Source organism: Thermobia domestica, chromosome 6 (genome assembly GCF_964235325.1).
Source record: "Thermobia domestica chromosome 6, izTheDome1.hap1.1, whole genome shotgun sequence".
NCBI classification, from domain to species: Eukaryota; Metazoa; Arthropoda; class Insecta; order Zygentoma; family Lepismatidae; genus Thermobia; species Thermobia domestica.
In genome coordinates, this window is record NC_137459.1 from 97,907,922 (window position 1) to 97,925,032 (window position 17,111).

Sequence of the window (17,111 nt, forward strand, 5' to 3'; positions counted from 1 at the left end):
TGTTTGCTATTAGGAATTAACATGACCTGCGGTTTGACAAGTTTCCTTTTTTATAATATTAGGATAGAAAAAAATTACTATAAATGAACAGAAGTCAAATGAAGAAAAAATCTCTTCCAAACAGAAATTGATATAGAAGAGGGATATAAAATGCTCATCAAAAATCATCTCTGTTAGCCTATGACAAAAAGAACAATAGCAAAACTTGTACAGTAAGCAGTTGACAATAACTTTGTGTAATAGATTAAAACAAGTACGTGAAAGTTAAGATCATTGGTAACGCCAATAGCACATGTAAAAATAAATGACAAGAACTAAGATACCTTTTTCCAAAACGGATCTGTAATTATTCTTATTATTTTTACTTTAGCAATTCTCAGAGTGATGCAGTATTTTATGTTGGTTTGAGAAACCAATATTTATTTTTAACGAGGAGCAGAGTACCGAACAAAAAGAAAGCCGTTGCTGACACAGATTTAGATAGTTCCAGCTATTGTTGTACTCGTGAAATCTGAATATGATACTTTAAAACAAAAAGAAAAATAAATTGTTATTACTTACATGCCAATAAAATTTAAAATTGCTATTGTAGTAATAAACAAAACATACTTCAAGCAGGTCCCTTATTATGAAATAACCTGGAAGAAATGAAGACAAAGTAACATACCGAGAAAGCTTTCCTACGAAACAAGTAGAACTATTAAGTAGTGTGCTGTAAACCACTGACACTCATAGATCTTTCAATGGAAGTAATAAAATCTTGCTTTTCTGCATAAGTACATGGTTCTAAATAGCACTTTACGACGCAAATAAATGTATTGTTTTTTCCTGCTTCATACAAATTGAATAAGAAGTAACGATGCGTTGGATGTAAACACATTATGTATGATTTTTGTACACTTTTGAATATTTTAAATCATTATTTAACTCACACAACTGTCAACATTGAATCGAGCCAAAATTGGTTCCATGATACTTGGTCAAGGAAAGTTGGAAAAATACTCGTTTTTAATTGGATTAATTTAGAAATAATGTCTTTTCTTACAGGCATGGTCGTTTTTCCGGACTTGGAGAGCGGGATGGCGAAGCAACTGGGCTCCGAGCCTGGGTTGACCAGTATTACCATGGTGCCAGAGGCAGTCCTGGATGATCGACTTGCGGCTGAGAAAAAGGCGTCTTCCCCATTGAGTTCAGGTAGCAGTCTGGTTACAATCACATCCATAAATTCAGAACCGCCGTCATTACCAAAAGAAGAAAAATGGTGGACAACCGCAACACAAGTGGCTATTCCGTTCCTTATTGCTGGCGGAGGAACCATTGGAGCTGGTCTTGTTCTAGATAAAGTTCAGGTAGGGATTATTGCAGTTTTTGATATGCGTACGGGTTAAGCTTATGGTTCTATTCAATTCGCTGACAAGACAAACTGAATCGTAGTTCATCTGTCAAAACTGATTGGCAGTGAGAACCTAAATTCATGTTGTCTATTGTGTGATTTTGATCAGAATTGTATTTCTTTTGACAAAGTTTAGATCTGAATAACTTCGAAATAGGTGATCGGATTTCAGTGTAATTGGTCAAGTTGAAGAAAATAATTTTATTTTAAAGCAAGGGACAATATGTACTGACAATGGCAGCTCTAAAGTCCTACGATATGGGGTCTAGGTCATATGAATTTGTGATGAAGGACGTCGAGTTCGTGGATTTTCTCGTGGTTTCTTCATTTCCCCTGCCTCCCACATTTTTGTTTCATGAATTACTTCATAATCATTCATTTCCGTCTCCTTGAATTTACAGGGTATAACCGTGGGTCACTTTTTCACATATTGGGTAACTTTGTGTGCATCATATATATATATATATAGGGTAACTGGCTATAATAACGCCACCATTCCTTTTTTATCGAGAATTTCACACTTAATATTTGACGGAAAAAATAATATTGCATTGTTTAGTAGCTTAGCGTTCACTGATTACAACATAGTGCAAAGAACCTGGAAAAAATATATGTACTACAAGTAATACACAATAATGTCATGCAAAGTGAAATGGCGGTATTGCATACACTATGGATAAAATAGCGCCAGGTTATCATTATTCATATTATCATGAAACCAATGAACAGAGACATGCAGGAAAAAGTACAATTAGTTGGAACAAGAAGAACAGTGGCCAGTAAGAGGCAATATGTCATCACAAGTTTCGTGATACCACCCTTTATAGGCTCCACATTGCAACCAATCAATAGTTTTAACAGCATCGTCGTAATAGTGCCCTTTGCAAGTAACGCCATATTAGAAACTATCTTCGCAATGACATGTCTTTAACTTTCACCTTCGCCATTCTTTTTATAAGTACCCCCTTTCTTTGGTCCACCTGCTTGCAAAGTTGACCCTTTATCCTTAAAGTATTCTTTAAACAGACTTCTAGTCATTGTCACTGTTTGGACGTTTCTTTGTCTATTCCTTCCAGGAAGAGATCTGTTAACTTTTGAAGTTGGAATAAGTTCAGTGTGAAAGCTGTCACTGGAGAATGCAAAGTGAGAAGACTAAGACGAAGCATTAGCTACAGGATCACAGATACATGCAGATGATGTTGACGGCTTGGGACTAGTGATATCTTCAATGGATGGCTTGTTATTGCTGTCCAACACAGTTCCAGTAGGAGCTTGTATCGGAAACACTGAAGAGATGGTACTTGGTGCAAAGGCTGTTTCTTGGAGTACTAAAGAATTGAATGCGTATATGTCAGCAGCTGGAAAAGTAGATTCTGAGGTGTGGCAGCTGTAACCCAGAGAGTAAAGCCATTGCATTCATCGCGTTCGTCGTTATTGCAGCCACACAACACAATGAACATACCATCGTTCCACTGCTCTCTACTAACACATTGACTCATGTGAACACAGTCGATACACTCGTTATTGACCATTGTATTATATATATATATATATATATATATATATATATATATATATATATATATATATATATATATATAAAATAGCGTTTAAATCCCTACACATTACGCGCATGTAGTGATATTAATATAAAGGATTCCAAAAAGTTTGCTTACGTTTTCTGTCCTCAATTTTCTGATCTGAATTGATAACACAAAAACTGCACAACACACATGTTGCTCCACAGGAAATCAACTCACGCGCCAAAACAACAGATGTGCCACCCATGCATTGACACATTGCTGAGTGCTACCATGTGCTTAGTTTCTGTGCTGTAAACAGTTGAAAAACAAATGGCGTTATTGTATCCCTGGCGTTATTCTAGCCAGTTACCCTATATATATAAAAGTGACTTTGTGTTCATCCTATATATAAACAATACTAAAAGATTTTTTTAAAGTTTTATATGCCATTTTGTTTCCATTCTTCTCCATCGAATTAAACACATTGAAAGAAAACAGCGTGTTTGTCATTGGTCAACCACCCACTTGCATGTCTGATATACAGATATTATATTGAACTTTTTAAATATATGATCTTTTATCATTATATATCTAAAATATTGAGATCTGAAGTTGATTTTCAAAGATCGTTGGCCAATAGTCTCTGATAACTACCCTAACAGCACAAGATGTGCTAGGCATGTGCCATTTAGGTGTCCCAGCTACTTTTTAGGTTCCTGACACTAGGCACATATGATATTCATGTGCTAAGTATGTACTTCAGCTGCCTACAGTTTTAGGTACTTGTTTCACCTAATTGATATTTGCAACTTTGTACCACAAATATAGCATTTATATACTTGGCTCAGTTTCGTACTCTAACAGTCATTTGTTTTTATGTCGTCACTTGGGTCATATATATGTCATGTTCTAGGTACGTCCTTTAGGTACATATTGTTTCAGATACCCTAACAATACAAGATGTGCTAGGCATTCGCCATTTAGGTGTTCTAAGTTCATCTCCCACATTTGATGCATTTGTGGCTTCTTTTGCTAAGCGATTGTGTACTAGAAGCAATAAACGCATCAACTTTATTAGATGGCAACTGTCGCCGATCATTTGAAAGTGAATATGGAAGAACCATGAAATAAAGTAAATAGACACTCGTCAATTTGTTATAAAATTACATGGCGAGCAGATTTTATCTGATCCCAAACAGTTATAGTCGAATATATGTGGTTAAAGGAGTACTCTGATTAGCCGTAGCTCAAGTGGTAGAGCGTTGGCTTCGTATTCGGGAGGTCGTGGGTTCGAATCCCACTGCCGACCATCCTGACTGAGGTTTTCCAGGGTTTCCCTCAGTCCTACCAGGCAAATGCCGGGATGGTACCTTCTAAACAGGCCCTGGCCGATACCTTCCCAAATCCTTCCCTTTGTTATTGTTGTTGTTAGATATCCAGTGTAAAATGGCCTCTGAGCTGTATCTGGTGATTGTTAAATAAATAAATAAATAAATAAATAAATAAATAAATAAAAATATATCTCTCTACAAGCGACCTTCTCTTCATCGTCTCTGTGGCCAAGTTGGAATAGCACGCGGCTAGTAATCCAAATGTTGGTGGTTCGTGCCCGTCCTAGGGTAGCCTTACATTTTTTTTACTTGTTTGAAGCGTTTTTAGACTCACCTTAATGTAAACACATTACGCATATAAGCGATTTAACATATTTTGGGGGAGTAACTTTGTTGTTTATTGACGCTTACGGCATGGGCAACACACCTAGAACATACTAGGCACGTTTTCCAGGTACATGTCAAGCATGTGCCCAGGGGCGGACATAGACTGTGACTATCACTTGCCGTCCATGTGATTTTTTCTCAGAAGTATATAAGGCACATACTGGACACATTCCCATGTACCTGAGGGAACATGATAGGCATATGCCTGCTATGTAATTGTGCTGTTAGGGTACGTATTTCCCCCTCACAAGATGTTCAACTTTGTTCATATTATAAATTATTTTAACAGTTAGCACAAATAACTTAACATATATAACATTAAATAATTACTTTAACTGCGCAAAGATACTCGAAAAATACACTCTCGGATTTAGCGAAAATTGTTCACCTATTCAGCAATGCTCGATTTATTCTTGCATTCGTAGTTCTCAATCGTCTCTGTAAGAATCATTCAATTGTATACCCATTAACATACTTTGAAATGCACACAACAACAAAGTAACGATAAAAGGCTGAGTAGAATCATTTTCCATAATTTTTACTATCTTTACTTTGCAAAATAGAGACACAAAAATAACATCTTCATGAGACTATGAAGTTCAAGTATGTATTTGATTTCGATTGTTATTGAAGCGAATGAGTGTTAATTTGATGTGCTTCGACTTATTTATTTCTCCTTTCTTGTATGACGTCATACCAGAAGTGAAGTACAGGATCGTCAGTCACTTTAAGCTAATAATTATAATACACACAGACTAGGCGTTTAAACCGACACGTACCCTTCTGCTTCTGTGCCTTTTGCTCCTATTTGATATCTGTTATAGTTGGAAGTTAGAGGGGGATAAGCCTGAAAACTAGAGCAGACAGACAACTATTGTGATTTCATGCTACTGGCAAATCTCTCATGGATTACAATTTCAGATTTGCAGACTTCATATTTTTTGTAATTGGAAAGGCATGTGACTTTGTGATTATATGGTAGAGCCACACCTTGGCTGGTATATATATATATATATATATATATATATATATATATATATATATATATATATATATATATATATATATATATATATTAAGTAAATAGAATGGATCAACTGCCACCTATACTATAAAATCGACGACAAAAGATGTCTCTGTAATAGATTTTTTACCGCACCAAAAGGAAAAAAAATTCACATTTCCTTTGCCTGTCCTTTCGAGAGAATAAAAGGCTATTTACAAATGGTCTTAAGATTCAGAATCAACATCCTTGACTTGCTACCGCGTTTCTGCTTTAATGGCCTGACAATTAGTGATTTTTCAGAGATCTATTTGGGGGTGGGCTTTGATTATCTCGAGAAACAAAAAAACAATTGAAAAATGGAATTCAGATTTGGAATGAGCTAGCTCGATTTACCCAATCGTTTCAAATGCCATAATATGTCTGTCTATCGCGTCGCCAAAAATCTTTTTAAGGAGCTTCTAGTGCAGAATTTTCTTAGTGAAGCCACCTTTTTGAGTTTATGTATGTAAATGAGGATTTACAGTTTTGTAAACAATTTCTAGAATATACTAAGCGGAACTATTTTTCAATGATTAGAGCTATTATCTAACCCATGAAACTTCTTATAGTAACAGCCCAACGATTTTTAAAATGCTATTATTTCAAGTAAGGTGATGGAAGTCAGAGTTCACGATTTCAGCTCAGATAGCTGGCATTAATGTCGCACTAAAATTGTAGTATGGCCTACGGCTTACAACAAAATTAGTGGACAAGCATAATTAAATATTTTTATGAACTACACTCTAGGTACCTTACGCCATCTTCTTTTGTGATTCTTGAATACTAAAAATAAATAGGTCTATAAGGTCTAAATAGGTCTAAATATGTATATTTCAAAGACAAAAGTGCATTTATTTCAAATATGAATCAAGTTTTACGGTTTAGTAAAAAAACAAAATGTAACACTTCAAAAATCGAAGAATTTAGTTCACTTACGCAAACAACTTTTTGTATCAGCTTTTAAAAAGATCTACTTTAGTGCATATCTAGATGAAACTTCCCTGTCCTAGAAACACTTCTCTTATTTTTATTATTATTTCGATAGATTTACGAAAAATAAATAAGGTCGTAAGTCTATTGATAAAAGGTGAACAATAACAAAATTGCGCTGATTAATTAAAATAATAAGAAAGAGAGTGAGAGAAAATTAGCAAATTGAACTGGAATCTTAGCATTTACACATAACATACAAATATTGTTTCAGAAAATAACTAATTTATCCTAATTGAAGGAGTCCAATTTTATATAGTATTGTGCACTTCAAGTGTTTTTTTTAATAAGTTACAGCGTGAATCACTAGATGTATAGATTAAATTGGTGTGATGAAATATATTGGACACACTACAAAAATCCTTATATCTTAACAAAAGTTGGTATTTTGGAATTTCGAAATACAAGTTGTTTTCTAATCGTCAAGGTAATATAAATATTTTTAAAAGATAAAAATACATAAAAATAAGTTTACTTGGCATGAGAAGATACATGAATCTTAAAAAAATTTCATAAGAAAGTCCGCTGACATAATATTAGGGTCTATTTCTCGTAATTCCATGATATTTCTGTAGCAATTCCTTTGAAATAGAAACTACATATTAACACTCGTCCAGCGATGATACTATAACGTTCTTGACGATCGCATTGTGGTTGGCAAACAAAGAATAAACATACTTCCGCATAGTACCTTTCAAAAGAAACATTTCTAGATGTATGACTCCCGCCTCCTCCCCCCCCCCAAAAAAAAACTTGATGGTTCAAAATTGAATCAGTGTAGTGTTAGCTCAGGCGAGTGTTAGCTCATAGGGAAGTAGGATTTCGTTTCCAGTTTTCGATCAAATGAAGAATAACGGAAAAGATTTCGAAATCAAATTGGAGTAACTTCTCCTTTAATGTCACAATAATAAAATGATTACTTGTAAAGTCTGTGGTCTAATGGCGCCACGTAAAGTGGAGGTTCCCGGGTCCCCCTTCATTTGAAAAAGATATTCTGAAAAACAATTACTGACCATATTAAAATATGTGCACAAAAGTCCTGAAACGATATGAATTTGTGAGCTTGAACCTCACTTAATGAAATTCTGTGTACTCTATGATCGATGGTTTATATCTGGAACGCACCAGGTGGAATTGTGCGTTTTTTCTTTATTTTATTTTATTTTATTTTTATTAATTAATTAATTTTTTTTTTTACATTTCAATTTTCCCCACTGGCGGCTCTAGAGTTCTGCAACAGGAAAGTCACCTCGGCAATGGCGGTAAAATGGGCTTTGCAACCCATTTCTCCCATCAGAAAATCATCCCTGGCTTTGGTCTCTAAGGATATTTTACTTTGAAGGCATTCTTTATATTAAAATATGCCTGATATTGAGTAGAAATACTGCAAAAAAAATGCTATTATATTGTTATATATCCAATGTATGTCTTACATACAAAATTAATTCACATACAAAATCCTGAAACGATATTGGAGTTTGATTTTCTCTTGATGAAATTCCAGGCAGAATTTCGCGGCAGCACAAATAATTCAAGTTATTCAAGAAGTGAAAAACAACTGACGTTGCCAACACTACTCAACCTATTTTTTCAATTGAGTTTTCTCAATCTCTTCTGTAAACGAAATGAAATTTCTAATTGCATGTCAAACTGTACTGGCCTTTAGGCTAAAGGAGACAAACGAAATAATGAAAAGTGAATTATGAAATAATTGGTGAAATGAAAATGTGGTGGGATAACTCAAGGACACAATGTTGTCCACTACAAACTCACATGAGGGGGATCAGACCAGGAATCCATCTCACCAGTGTTGAGCTCTCTACCACGGAGTCACCGTTTTCCCCTCTCAATCGATTCTGTAAAAATCATTGAGATTTACTAGTGCTTCCGATTTCAATATTGATTTCCATAGAGGAAAAACAGTAAAAGATATCAACCAGGAAGTTTTTTTTTTCAGTCAATTCAGCATCTCAAAGGTAGGTTCTATCTCCTCTGTTAACTCTCTATTGAAACTGGAAGTGGTAGAAATCAACTGTTTCGTGTTTAAAATTGAGAACATGTATACTGAAAGTAATCTATGAGAGATCATAAAACATGAAAATACCGGTAGGGAGCATCGATTCATGGCCCATGATGTTTTTATTGATTCTTATAGTACTCGACGAACAAAAGCAATGATATATATATATATATGTATGTGTGTGTGTGTGTGTGTGTGTGTGTGTGTGGTATATATAAACCTGAGCTCGGTAACATAGGGAGAGGTAATGTTCAATGCGAGGAGAGGAAGGAAATCTAGACAAGGGAAGGAAATCCCAACCATACAAAGACCTTTTTTCAGGAATTCAGTTGCTTCCTTTAGCATCTTCTTTGAACAAAATTGAAAAATGTGAAACAAGCAAGTTCCATGGTGGGTTCTCTTGCCCCTCTCCTCCCAGAGAAAGTGCTCAAATTACACTGATGCTTACAAAAATGGGCACACATAAATTCTATTCTTCTCTAAGGAAAAAAAAATAACATTGTAAAGGAACGATTAAACCATTTTTTAATTTAACGTCCCATTACGCCTTCTTAAGCCTAAAAGAAAGATGATTAATGAAAGTGAATGATTGCGAAATTAATTTTGTTGTGCTCTCCCATCGGAAATCAAACCCAGGATCGCGTGCATCAAAAGCAGATGCGCTTACCACTAGACCAGTAAGGAATACTTTAAACAAATTAAATTGTCGTACATTGATGTTGTATTATATATTTTCAATATGACGTTATTTTTCTAAACTCTTACTTTTCATCATTAGTGTTTGTAGATACATTTTTCGGAGAATTTAAAAATCAAGTAGTAAATCCAGACATTCGCAATGAAAATCTTAATAATCAAGATTTGCGTTTCTTGTTGCCAATATTCACTACTGGTACATTGAAGAAAATGGAAATTGCTTGTTCAATGCAATTAACATTGGATTATTGGGGGAATGATGTCTTTAGTGCTAATGTACTCAGGTTCGTCACTTAAAGAAAATGTGGGCAAACCAAGAAGGAATTAATTGAATAGTGGATACTATACGAGTGTATTACGGAAAATAATCCGAGTATATCTCGGAATGGATTGGGGCAGGAACGTTCATGGACTATGCAAAATCATGGGGGACTCATTTAAAAGGAAAATATTATGCCATAATTTGAATGCCAAAACGATCCAAGATCTTAAAACTGGAAGAACCACCAAAGACAAAAATTAGATTTTCTTGTACGAATTTACTGTAGGTAGATATGACCTCAAACTAGAATCACACGAACCACTTTCTATTTTATTACAATATAATTATATATAGGCTAATCATTTTGAGCCTATTTTAAAACAGATCAATTCTGAATTTATAAGTTTGTAAATAGTGGTCAATTCTAGTTTAATTCATATTACTGTGAATGTGACTATGAATACTGTTAAAAACATCACATTAAAAAAAAAAAATAAAAAATATAAGAAGTTACAAAAATATGAATGTGCGAATGTTCCATATTCCTAGATAAGCTTCACATCCCGTCGTTAGGAGCGGCTAAGAGCGCTAACAAAATCATCTGATAAATTATTAAGAAAGAATCCCGGATTCCATGTTAATTCCCTCCCCCTTTAACACACACATATTCAACATCGATTTTCTCTGTTTCCTTGCTCGGATTTGACAATTTGTGTTTGGCTTGTTGATTATCACAAGCATATGTTGAAACGTCGTGGGCCCTGTTTTCCTTTCTATATTTAAAACCGATTTTCTCTATGTTTCCAAGCTCGGATTTCACAAATTTTGGAATCATTGTATTTTTTCCCCGTCAGGTACTACAAGAATAAATCAATACATCGCGGAAATCATATGAATTCCCCTCCCTTCCCCACATTCAACACCGATTTTCTCTATGTTACCGAGCTCGGACTTCACAAATTTTGGCATCGTTGTTTTTGTCTTGTCGAGTAGTAAAAGAATCAATCGAAGCATCGCGGGATCCCTTCTTTGCTCCCTTCCCACGTTCAACACCGATTTTCCTTTTGTTATCAATCTCGAATTTACAAGAAAAAGAAGAAAAAGTATAATTGTTTCTGTCTTGTCGTGTACTTCAAGAGTCAATCAAAATATAGCTCTCCCTGTATCGGTGCCCCTACCAAATATTGTATGAACACCTTCAGTTTAACCAGTTGTATTCCAACTTGATCCTCGCATTCCCATATAAAAATTGAGGAATCTATTCATTTAGGCATAAATTAGCTATTTGTAAAGTATGAGGCGATTTTAAAACATAATTACGACGGGTAAGAACAATGAAAATAATTTTAAAATAGTGAAATATTCTTCTAGGGCTTATACTTTCTGAAACAGCATGCTAGAAAATATTTCATCAACTCTAACAAAGGTTAAAACAAACTGTTTAGTTTGTGTAATTCTACTGAAGGAAATAAGACTTTTGGCCTATTGTTAACTTGGTACTTTCTTAGTATTATTGTAACACCACTTCCAAGATATACTGTTATACAACATTATGAAGTTTTTTTTTTCTCTTTTGTTAGTTTATTTCGGATTCTTTTTTTGTTTGTTACGTCATTTTGGGAACGTCCTTCATGGTTCACATGCGTGATTGTGTGTGACATGTAATGAATTGATGTCCATTGTCCTCCTCACGATCTTAACCTCTTGAATGAAAAAAAAAGAAGAAGAAATATCCCTAACAGTGGCGTCTTCAAGGTGGATATTGTCTCTTCAAATTGTTTTGTGTAAACAGTACATTCAAATTCTCAAAATATTGGTATCAAAGCAAGTTAATTGAACGATACAAGGCTATAAATTGTTATCAAACTTTCGTTTTATAAAGCTGTGAATTATACAAAAGAAAGAAATAGTGGTGATTTACTGGGGGGGGGGATACTAGTACATGGTATTTTAAGAGAAAATCAAATGTCAGTACTTACTGCATGTACTAGTATGCAGTAAGAAAGTATTACAGTACTAGGGCATGAATAAATTATGCTCACACACATCAAACATCTATTATTTTACCTTCAGTTGCCCGCAGACGGTTAAGTAGTGATTCCTCTCATATTGTGTGTTTTACTAAATTTTGTTTGACGCTCCCTCGTAGCAAAGCGGTTAGCATATGCTACTGTAGCATGGGAAAACAGAGTTCGATTCCCAGTGGGAGCTCATGTGCTTCGGATCCCACATTAAGCTGCAGGTCCACGTTTCATATAGCCTCGCTGCTGAAAGGGATGCTGAAATCAACTCAACTCAACTCAACTACATTTTGTTTGGTTTATGGAATTTCTAGATTTTCATTCAAGAGTACAGAAGTAAATATTAAAGAATAAAATAGTATAGAAAACAAAGTAAAAATAAATTGATTGAAATAAATTGGTAAACGTAAAACAAAGAAAAACAAAAATATATAATTCCTACTTTTTTACATTTTCTTATAGTATTGTTTGGTTATTTCACAAGTAGTATGTGTGTCAGTCGTAGAAATGAATGAAATGGACTTTGTAGTTTTACGTCCTACGGTTATTCTCTTTAGGCTAAAGGAGATACGTAGATTATTATGAAATAATTGGTGGAATGCGAATGTGGTAGGAAACGGGAAAATCCCGAGAAAACCCACGAACTCGATGTTGGCCATTACAAACTCACTTGTCCTGGGGGACGCGGTGGCTCAGTGGTAGAGCGTTCACCTCCGGTGCTTGGGGTCGCTGGTTCGATCCCAGCTCACGCCGTGTGGACTTTGTGGTGGACAAACACCGTGCTCGTACGTTTTCTCGGGGTTCTCCCGTTTCCTCCCACATTTTTCATTCCACCATTTCACTCATCTTTCATCATCACCGTCTCCTTTAGCCTAAACGGCATAACTGTGGGACGTAAAACTTCAAGATTTCATTTCATTTTTTCACTTATCCTGGGATTGAACCACCCATCAAAGATGAGTGCTCTACCACTGACCCACCCTTCACGCTTCTAGTCTTAGGCTTATGTCCGTCACTCTTAAGAGAAATAAAACAACTAAAGGTACGATATGCTATTAACGGTGTACATTCTCATATAGGCCAATAATATATACATAAATAAATACTCTTCTCCAGCAAAACAAAAATTGCAACCAACATAATTTTCAACGCTATAAATTTTTTCTCATTTTTTTCGAAAAGTAAGGCGTATATACAGGAAGTAAGACCACATTTTGGATCGGGCTAATGCAAATAGAACTGCATAACTTACTGTATGTTACCATCATGGCGGTCATCTTGAAGACCGCCATCTTATTGTTAGACTTAGATTCAACATGTTTTAATAGGAAGTGGATCATGTGACCTTGTTTGTGGTAGCTTTTTACCACAAATACACACCTAACATTATATCCAACTTATCTTTAATCACTTAATTGTTATTACCCTCCAATATGTTTATTAACTTACAATTGTAGACTGCAGAACGCTTGAGAGACCATTTAATGTTATTCAATTGAACTAATATTTTCAATGGGTTACTTTGCTCTGATATCGAACCATTGGAGGGGTTGAGACTCAAAAAAGCTCGGAAGTCAAAAAAATAAGGAGCACCCTAATCTACATATATAAAATTGAAAATCACTATGTTTGTGACTCTAAACCTCCTGAACCTCCCGACCGATCTCGATCAAATTTGTAACATGGATGAGGTTTGAGGCTGGGCTGGTTTCAGGCTATTCACTTTGATTGTAGAACTGAGGGGTGGTGGAGCGGGAGGGGGTATAGAAAAATAAATAAAACTTAATAACTCCTGAACCACTACGAATAAATAAAAACTAATAAAACCTAATAATTTTTGAGCCACCCAACCATTCTCGATCAAATTTTCAACATATATGAGAGTCGGACCTTGGGTTTTTTTATCGTTTCACTTTGACGAGCCAATCTAGGGAAGAGGGAGGGGGAGATATGTGTTAAAAATATTAAAATTAAAATGACTGCCTTTGTGACTTCATCACTCTTGAACCACCCAACCGATCTCAATCAAATTTTCAAAATGCATGATTTTAGAGGAGGGGTTACTTTAGGCTATTCACTTTGACGATGGAACGTAGAGGAGAGGGAGATAAATTTAAAAATGATCAAAAATGAAGGGATTTTAGTGTTGAATCCATAGTTTTCGGGGTCGATGAGAGAAACAGTGATACTTTTGATGCTGTTTCCATCCAAGTTCAGCCTAATAGTTGGGGAGGGGAGGGGGATAAACGTTATAAAATGATCGAAAATGACTAATATTAGTGTCGAAACCATAGTTTTAGGAGCAACTGAGATTAACAGTGACAATTCTGATACCGTCTACCGCAGCACGGAAAAGGGGGAGATGGATATATATATATATATATATATATATATATATATATATATATATATATACAAGAGGGGAGGGGGAAGGGAGAGGAATTTAAAATGATCAAAATGACCGATATTAGTGTTGAATCAATAGTTTTCGAGGTCGATGAGAGAAACAGTGACACTTCTGATGCTGTTTCAATTCAAGTTCAGCCTTGATAGTTGGGGACGGGAAGGATACAACGTAGGGGAGGGGGATAAACATTTAAAAGTGTTCAAAAATGACTAATTTTAGTGTCGAATCTACAGTTTTAGGAGTAGCTGAGATCAACAGTGACAATTCTGGTGCTGCAGCACGGAGGAGGGGAGGGGGTTATATGTAGTAATAATAATCGAAGATGACCAATATTAATGTCTAATCCATAGTTTTCCTGATCATTCAGATAAAAAGTAACATTTCCGATCCAGTTTAAATCCAAAATCAGCCCCGCCACTTGGGAGAGGGGGAGAAAGAGATATATAAAAATGGTCACTATCAGTGTCGAATTTATAGTTTTCTGGGTCTCTTAGATGAACAGTGTTACTTTCGATACCGTTTAAATTCAAATTCCACCCCGCAACTTGGGGCAGGGGAGGAAGAAATATTTAAAATGATCGAAAATAACCGATATTAGTGTTGAATCTATATTTTTTGGCTTTGCTGAGATGAACGGTGACATTTCCGATGCCATGTTCCGCAACATGGGGAATATATCGAAAATAACCAATATTAGTGTCGAATCCATGTTTCTCGGGATCGCCGAGATGATCAATGATCTTTCCGATGCTGTTTAAATCGGATGCTGTTTAATGCCATTTAAAACGAAAACAGCATATTTCATGTGTACTACACACACACATGAGATTCGGAGTTGTGCATTTAAATTTTCATTTCAACCCAGCAAAGCTGGTAATATATGCTAGTTTATACATATAATGAAATATCAAATAATAGGCACATATTTCGTTATTTATTATACATCTCAAATTATGGCAATTCTTTGTCGTAACATTTTTGCAAAAAGAATTTTTATTTTTAGCCTTTGTATACACCAATTACAGTATTTTATAGTGACGTAAATCGCGTATGGAATCTCTGGTATATTCTTTTAAAATCTGAAACGGTTGGTGTAGCAACTTAATTAGTCTCCTTGAATTCAGGATGGAAAGATACACAAGGATCTACATCGAAAATTGTCGTTTAACAATAGCGCGGTTCTGCAAAATATTTTCTCTGTAAAAAAGGGGTTTGGCACCGCTGTGTATAGCTGGAAGAATGATGTTACACTGAACTAAGATAAGCCAGTAGAAACCATGGAAATGTGAGGATTGCTAAGAGTAGAAAAATTTACTGAATGGAACAGATAATAAATATTAAACAAAAGCAGAAGAAAAAAAGGGTAATTGTAAAGATAGTAGCATTAGAGAATAAGTTGTGTTTTTACGGATAAGATAAAATATATGGTGAAAGGAAAAAGAGAGAAAGAAGAAAATTGCATGTGATTTGCTGCGATCCTTACATCAAAACAGACAGTGGCTCTGTGCCGTATTACCTGAACATTTTCAGTTTGCGGCGGTGCTGAACATACTAATTAATTCCTGCTCTTCTCAAGCAATAGTAAATGGTTTCATTTTTGACTCTCAGAGTTCGTTGGTACATTATTACTATCATGATAAAACTCTAATATTTGACTTTGTGTATGTAACTTAGCAACAAAAATGGATATCAGCCTACACAACTTGTCAATAACTTCAAAATGAAGAAAAATCTTAGAATACACATTTCTGACATTTCAAGAGAACGTGGTTTTCTTTAAACTACAGCAAATTGGGTTACACATTCCGAAGTTTTTGAGCCCTTCTCACTAAACTAGGATCTAGCGTATGCACCTTTGATGCATGTGATTTTAGGACTGATTCCCAGTGAAAGAGCATAAAATGTGAATGCATTATAGTGTTTCGGATTCCATCTTAACCACACGTCTTATATAGGCTTGGTGCTAAAAAGGGCCGCTAAACTTCAACAAACAAACGAATTTTTTGAGAATATAAATTTAAATAGATTCATAGTCACATTTGCTACCAACTGTATGTATCCATGGTCATTTAGCTTATCGACTACTAAAATGATTTCAATTAAACCTTCACCAATGTATTTATCGAAATATGAGAATGATTATAACATACCTATAAACACGGCTTGACTGCTTGAAACCAATGTAAACAAGGAGCTTGAAAACTTATCATTACGTTGAAAATTTTACTATTACTGCATGTTTCTTTTCAACCAATGGACATGGGCGCGAAATTTAATTTATGATAGCTTCTTCTTTCAGACACTACCAATATATTATTCTTCTTGCATAAATTCAATATAGAAAACGCAGGACAAGAGGGAGTACTGAAAACAAACCCCTGGATATACTTTTTGTTGCTGTACCCACTTAGAGGTTTGGTTTACAATTTGTTCTCGATATGTTGAACAATGTGATCTGTAACGGACAGTTATGGCGGCTAGGCTAAAGGAGACTGTGATGGTGAGAATGAATGGAATGATTGAATGAAGAAAGTGGGAGGAAACGGAAGAACCCCGAGAAAACCCACGCACACGGTGTTTGTTCACCACAAAATTCACTTGGCGCGACCTGGGATCGAACCAAGAACCCCATGCACTAGAGGTGAACGCTCTACCACTGAGCCACCACGGCTCCTAACAAAAGGAAACACATGACAGAGCCATATTTTCGCTATCAAGCTTTCTCCCAGAAAACTTTCTCCGCCAAGGGGTAAATCAAAATGTGAGGGCTGCATTTGGACACTATTTGCTAAAGGATAAGTTTCGCAAAAATGTAGCATGTAATCTCAATTTATTTCTTCTTAGGTTCGGGGTGCAGTTAAACACTCTGTTGAGGGTAGGAGAACGGGCAAAGCCTTTCCAGCTGTATGTCTAGCAGAAACTTTTCGTTAGGTAGGGATCATAAAACGTGTTAAAGAGTTGAAATTTCGATTTATTTATTTTTATTTTATTTTTATTTATTTATTTATTTTTTACAAATACAGAATTTTCTTATAT

The 17,111-nt window shown here is 35.3% G+C and overlaps 1 protein-coding gene across 4 annotated transcripts in view; it reads left to right on the forward strand.

Annotated features, from left to right (window-relative positions):
- The window catches only part of LOC145688115 (solute carrier family 41 member 1), a 227,352-nt gene that overhangs the window by 138,329 nt on the left and 71,912 nt on the right, over positions 1-17,111 (forward strand). For all 4 annotated transcript variants that reach the window (XM_081761870.1, XM_081761869.1, XM_081761872.1 and 1 more), the window contains one exon: positions 1,048-1,349. In XM_081761870.1, the coding sequence (XP_081617996.1) occupies positions 1,050-1,349 (300 nt within the window). In that variant the 5' untranslated portion in view covers positions 1,048-1,049. The remainder of the gene's footprint in view (positions 1-1,047; positions 1,350-17,111) is intronic.